Here is a 6,716-nt window from a genome sequence, read left to right as displayed (position 1 = left end):
CACTTTAACTCTGGACTGACACTTTAACTCTGGGACTGAGACTTTAATTCTGGACTGACACTTTAACTCTGGACTGACACTTTAACTCTGGGACTGACACTTTAACTCTGGGACTGACACTTTAACTCTGGACTGACACTTTAACTCTGGACTGACACTTTAACTCTAGACTGACACTTTAACTCTGGACTGACACTTTAACTCTGGACTGTCACTTTAACTCTGACTGACACTTTAACTCTAGACTGTCACTTTAACTCTGGACTGACACTTTAACTCTAGACTGTCACTTTAACTCTGGACTGACACTTTAACTCTGGACTGACACTTTAATTCTGGACTGACACTTTAACTCTGGACTGACACTTTAACTCTGGGACTGACACTTTAACTCTGGGACTGACACTTTAACTCTGGGACTGAGACTTTAATTCTGGACTGACACTTTAACTCTGGGACTGAGACTTTAATTCTGGACTGACACTTTAACTCTGGGACTGACACTTTAACTCTGGGACTGACACTTTAACTCTGGACTGACACTTTAACTCTGGGACTGACACTTTAACTCTAGACTGACACTTTAACTCTAGACTGTCACTTTAACTCTGGACTGACACTTTAACTCTGGACGGACACTTTAACTCTGGACTGACACTTTAACTCTGGACTGACACTTTAACTCTGGACGGACACTTTAACTCTGGACTGACACTTTAACTCTAGACTGACACTTTAACTCTGGACTGATACTTTAACTCTGGACTGACACTTTAACTCTGGACTGACACTTTAACTCTGGGACTGACACTTTAATTCTGGACTGACACTTTAACTCTAGACTGACACTTTAACTCTGGACTGACACTTTAACTCTAGACTGACACTTTAACTCTGGGACTGTCACTTTAACTCTGGACTGACACTTTAACTCTGGACTGTCACTTTAACTCTGGACTGACACTTTAACTCTGGACTGACACTTTAACTCTGGACTGTCACTTTAACTCTAGACTGACACTTTAACTCTGGACTGACACTTTAACTCTGGACTGACACTTTAACTCTGGACTGACACTTTAACTCTAGACTGACACTTTAACTCTGGACTGTCACTTTAACTCTGGACTGACACTTTAACTCTGGACTGACACTTTAACCCTGACTTGCACAGCACAGCACAGCACCACTTTATACACTTTATACACACCATACTGCACATGGACACTTTAAGGAACATAATTAAAACCATACGCATTTATGTATATTTATGTATATGCATTTACATTATTTTTCACTTATATTTTCATATTTTATATATATTTTTGATACAGTTCATACCTTTTTTACATATTTATCCACCTTATTTTGGTTATATTTTTTATCCCTAATTGCATTCCTTATGTTTGAATACCGGACAGATGTAAAAAGCATTTCACTGCATGTTTGTACTCTGTATGTGTGTGTGTGTGTGCGTGTGTGTGTGTGTGTGTGTGTGTGTGTGTGTGTGTGTGTGTGTGTGTGTGTGTGTGTGTGTGTGTGTGTGTGTGTGTGTGTGTGTGTGTGTGTGTGTGTGTGTGTGTATGTGACAAATACAATTTGATTTGATTGAGATGATTTAAATAAAATTATGAATTCTGGGATGGGATCGGATGGTCCAAACCCACACGGTGTCTTGCTTGCTGGTGTTACACCACTTTATGACTAAGACTACAATTGTCAATATTTATGAATTAGAAATATATAATTTAATACACGTGGTTTAGTTTGTTTCTGGCTTGTCTTCATTGAAATGCATGTGGCAGACCCCTTTATTCAGAGCAACTTACGATCTACAACTGAGCAAATGAAGGTGTAAGGGCCCTGCTCAGGGGCCCAGTGGTGGCAGCTTGGTGGACCTGGGATTTGAACTCACAACCTTCCATTCTGTAGTCCAACACCATAACCACTAGGCTACCACATTCCTCATATGCAAATGAGTGACTGGAACGATCAAAATTTGCATATCCATATTATTTGGATATTTTGATCTGGACAAAACTGATGCTTTCACTTTTCTAAATCCTTTTTTTGTTACCAAGTAAAGTCCAAATAAATTCCACCTGATCTGAAGATATATATATATATATATATATTAAATTTCAATAAGAGATCATAGAATTTAGTTCATTTTCATACATATGAAGTTATAGGTGAGGGAATAGCATTTGTAAACTGATCTGCATTTTGCATTCCTAGTAAAGACTTGAAATCCATATTGTTCAAAAGGCATTCATGCAATAATTAATGTACAGGATGCTTATCTGATTTGGCCTGGCTAATTTTTTATTGTGATTCTAGTTTTGTCTCTGCTTCAATTTAACATACTGAATCTAACCTCCTTCTTTTCTTATTCTTATTCTTTTACATTTTATAGATTCAATGTAGTTTGTCTTGGGTTATTTTTAGAAATCCTGATCCCTGTATTTACTGTGTCTGAAAAAGAAATTCCTTATTCCTGACATGCCCTGGTTACCGATTCACCGGAAAATCCCCGATCGGCCTTGTTTTCAGCGACGGGTGGATGACGACGACAACATCGACAATAGAACCTTGAGTAAATCATTCTAGTGCCAAGGCTCATAAAAAAGAAAAAAACCTCTGCACCTGCACAATTACCTGAGCTCCACAATTCAGGGCTCGATGAAGCAAATAATCCCCTTTCACCCCAATTAATCTCAGCTGCAGGAGAATTCAGAAGAGAGTAAATGAAATGAAATGTGGCCATATGTTGTGTTTTTTATGAGGCCAACAGTTAAACATAGGTTCTACAGGACTAAATGAAAAGTGACCTTGCTACAAGTTATTTACAGCCTGAAGTGAACCAAAGGACTGCGGTTGATCTCCATCTGCTTTTGTCTGTTAAAGGTCATAGGTTAACACACACAACATGGTGAAGTTGTAACTGTAATTATGCAGTGGATATACAGACCTCTATGGTAGGTGTACTGTATATCACTCCTTTAAAACGATACGATGCCTTGATTAACGATCAGTGTATATAAGGTAATATTTATGTATGTATATAGATATATTTAACAGTTTGATTTCAGTCGATTTGAGGCCATGCCTCCTTCATTGATAATGACAGACCCAGAAGCCACACCTCTTTCACAGGGACTTACAGGTACAATTTCTTCAATGGGACAGACAGGTAAAAAGATCACACCACCTTCACTGTAACTGACTGGTAGAAAAACCACACCTTCTTCACTGGGACTGACAGATACAAAGGCCACACCTTCTTCACTGGGACTGACAGATACAAAGGCCACACCTCTCTCATTGGGACTGACAGATACAAAGGCCACACCTTCTTCACTGGGACTGACAGATATAGAGGCCACACCTTCTTCACTGGGACTGACAGATATAGAGGCCACACCTTCTTCACTGGGACTGACAGGTACAAAGGACTGACAGGTACAGAGGAAACACCTTCTTCATTGGGACTGACAGATACAAAGACCACACCTCTCTTGTTGGGACTGACAGATATAGAGGCCACACCTTCTTCATTGGGACTGACAGATACAAAGACCACACCTCTCTTGTTGGGACTGACAGGTACAGAGGCCACACCTCCTTCACTGTAACTGATAAGTAGAAAAAATACACATCCTTCAGTGAGACTAACAGGTACAAAGGCCACAACTCCTTCACTGTAAATAGGTACAAAATCCACACCTCCTTCACTGGACTGACAGGTACAAAGGCCATGCCTACTTCACTGAGACTGACAGACCCAAAGGCCATGCCTACTTCACTGAGACTGACAGACCCAGACACCATGCCTACTTCACTGAGACTGACAGACCCAGACACCATGCCTACTTCACTGAGACTGACAGACCCAGACACCATGCCTACTTCACTGAGACTGACAGATCCAGAGGCCATGCCTACTTCGTTGAGACTGACAGACCCAGAAACCATGCCTTGTTCATTGTAACTGACAGATACAAAGTTCCCACCTCCTTCACTGGAACTGACAAATACAAAAGCCCCACCTCTTTCACTGGGACTGACTGGTGCAAAGGCCACACCTACTTCACTGAAACTGACATCAGATCGCTATTGATAGTGCATGAAGACCATTTATTCTATGGTGGATGGCACCTCCACTGCACATGCTACATGAAAAATGTAATATAACCGTGCTGCAACTTCAAAGGTCAACAAGGTCAGAATAAAAGCAGGATCAGTGAAAACAAGCAGAGAAAAAAATACCAATAGACAGTGAGAAAAGAACATAAAATAATGCATTATTAAGTCCGGTAGGTTTTCATGTGAACGATGAGAGCCAAAAACGACTATGCTTGTCTGCTCATGTGGAAATGTCAGCACAGATGATGTGCTCGCTCATGCAGCGTTATGAACAGAGACGTTCTCTCTGGGCTTCGTGCTGAGTCATAGATCTGACACTTTTCTTCATTACATTACATGATCGATATGGATTTCTTTCTGCACAATAGTGAATAATGAATAGCTTGTGGTTCCAGCTGAATGCCTCGTCAGAACAAAAGCAGCTATGCAAAATCATCTTTTGGCATTTAATCATAACGGGACAGATGCTGTGGACGGTGGGGTTTTTTTGGAGTGGAGTGGAAAAAAATATATTACAAACCCAATAAGGTTTGTCAGTCCATCACAGATTTATTCGGTCGAGCAACAAAAAATTCAGAGTCTCTTCATGTTCGAGCTGTTGTGTGTTTTCCCTCAATGGCTTTATGTTCTTATAAAAAAAAAAATGGGTGATAGGAAAGATAAATCTAATGATAATAATTATTTAATACATTTTATAATGCTTTCCAATAGTCAAGGGTCTTTCTTTATTAAATGTGCTCATTATGTTGGTTTAAAGGCAACTAACAAACAAAGTAAGTACAGATTTACAGTTTGTTTGTGTGTAAGTACAGTACGCTTAACCGTCATTCCACTCTCTCATCCGCTGATCTATTATACAACACCTAAAATCCAGAAATGTTAACTCCCTAATAATTACACATATCATCAACAATACTCCAAATTGTTGAAATCCATAAAAGAAGTAGAGCTCCTACAACCACAAAAAACCCTAATTCAGCTAATTCAACAAAATGAGAGAAAATAGACCTACTGTACTGTCAGGGCCCTTATGAACGTTCTCTAGGTTTGCTTGGGTCTGTTATTTATCCACTCCTTGGAAACCGCCACTGACACCTACAGTACGTCCTACATGGTATACTGGTTAGAATGAAGACTGCATACAGGCCGCATTCAGACACGAGTTACACAGATTTAGTAACAATGTAAAGAAATGTGCATCAAATGGACCCTTTATATCAGGCTTCATTAAATAGGGTGCTTTACTTTTGGAGCGCAATATGCAAAGCTATAGGATGCTGAACACAAAGGTGGCCATATTGTTAACTTTAAAGCAAATTTAAAGCATAATTGCTATTATAGTATACATTTCATGATCGTTAAAATTCATTCATTCATTTCCTACCGCTTATCCGATGATGCCAGGCAAGATCGAGGCAGGATACACCCTGGACGGAGTGCCAACCCATCGCAGGGCACACACACACTCTCATTCACTCACACACTACGGACAATTTTCCAGAGATGCCAATCAACCTACCATGCATGTCTTTGGACCGTGGGAGGAAACCGGAGTACCCGGAGGAAACCCCCGAGGCACGGGGAGAACATGCAAACTCCACACACACGAGGTGGAGGCGGGAATCGGACCCCTAACCCTGGAGGTGTGAGGCGAACGTGCTAACCGCTAAGCCACCGTGCCCCCCATCGTTAAAATTGAGCTGTGGAAATAACCACACAATATGTATTGCACAAGAGGAACAAAGGAGGTAGATATTATTAGAAAAGTAATAATTGTCTAAGCGGTTCAATCAGGAAACACATGAGACCACGCTTTATCACAGATTAAGGTAAACATACCTCCTGACAGATCAAGCCAAGTTTCATGGTGTGAAGGATTCATAACCATAACAGACTGAATTAACAGCAGATCGATTCAGGAGGGTTAACGTTGCTTATGTTGCAGCACACAGCTATAGATAATAACGCTAAGGCTAATTAAGTGAGTGTCTTATCTATTTAGAGCGTTTTACACCTAATTCTTGATCAAACTTATTTTGACTGGAATAAAGAACACACCCTTGATCATGGTGCTGCAATGACAAACTTCACTGACAATTGTAAATAATATAACCTTTCCTCTCATCATGTCCTAATGCCATTCAACAGTGAAATTGTTCCAACACAACAGTACCTGAGTGAGTCACAGACATGGCTAATCCTGGATTTACGATTAGTACAGCGTTGAAATCCGATCTTAATGATGTCCATGCCAAGCCCATGAGCAAACAATGAAATTGTGCCAGTGCCTGCCTGAACTCGACTCAGTTCCTTAAATCCTGGATCGAAATGAAGTAACTGGTGCAAGTCTGGTCTTCAAAACACTGCATGACGGGTCTTGCTAAGCTCTGAAATTCAGCCATGTGCAACAGAGCGACACACACACCAACACACACACACACACCAACCGTTCCTGTATTCGGCTCCACTTTATCATGCGTGCTTGGACAAGTACCAAAAATGATAACAAAGCTACGGTGGAATAAAGGCTAATTTGGTCTCCGCTAGTGAAATAATACTAAGTGGAGAAC

General features: G+C 40.5%; 1 protein-coding gene across 2 annotated transcripts in view; it reads right to left on the bottom strand.

Annotated features, from left to right (window-relative positions):
- The window catches only part of tfpia (tissue factor pathway inhibitor a), a 140,720-nt gene extending 134,236 nt beyond the window's left edge, over nucleotides 1–6,484 (bottom strand). The window contains exon 1 of one of the 2 annotated variants that reach the window (XM_047814734.1): nucleotides 6,320–6,484. In XM_047814734.1, coding sequence (XP_047670690.1) covers nucleotides 6,320–6,407 — 88 coding nt within the window. In that variant the 5' untranslated portion in view covers nucleotides 6,408–6,484. The remainder of the gene's footprint in view (nucleotides 1–6,319) is intronic. The other variant, XM_047814733.1, reaches the window with a different exon arrangement.
- Between the last annotated feature and the right edge of the window lie 232 nt (nucleotides 6,485–6,716).

Source organism: Tachysurus fulvidraco, chromosome 6 (assembly GCF_022655615.1).
Source record: "Tachysurus fulvidraco isolate hzauxx_2018 chromosome 6, HZAU_PFXX_2.0, whole genome shotgun sequence".
NCBI classification, from domain to species: domain Eukaryota; kingdom Metazoa; phylum Chordata; class Actinopteri; order Siluriformes; family Bagridae; genus Tachysurus; species Tachysurus fulvidraco.
The sequence above is the reverse complement of the archived record's forward strand: the minus strand, read 5'-3'. Positions and strand labels throughout refer to the sequence as shown.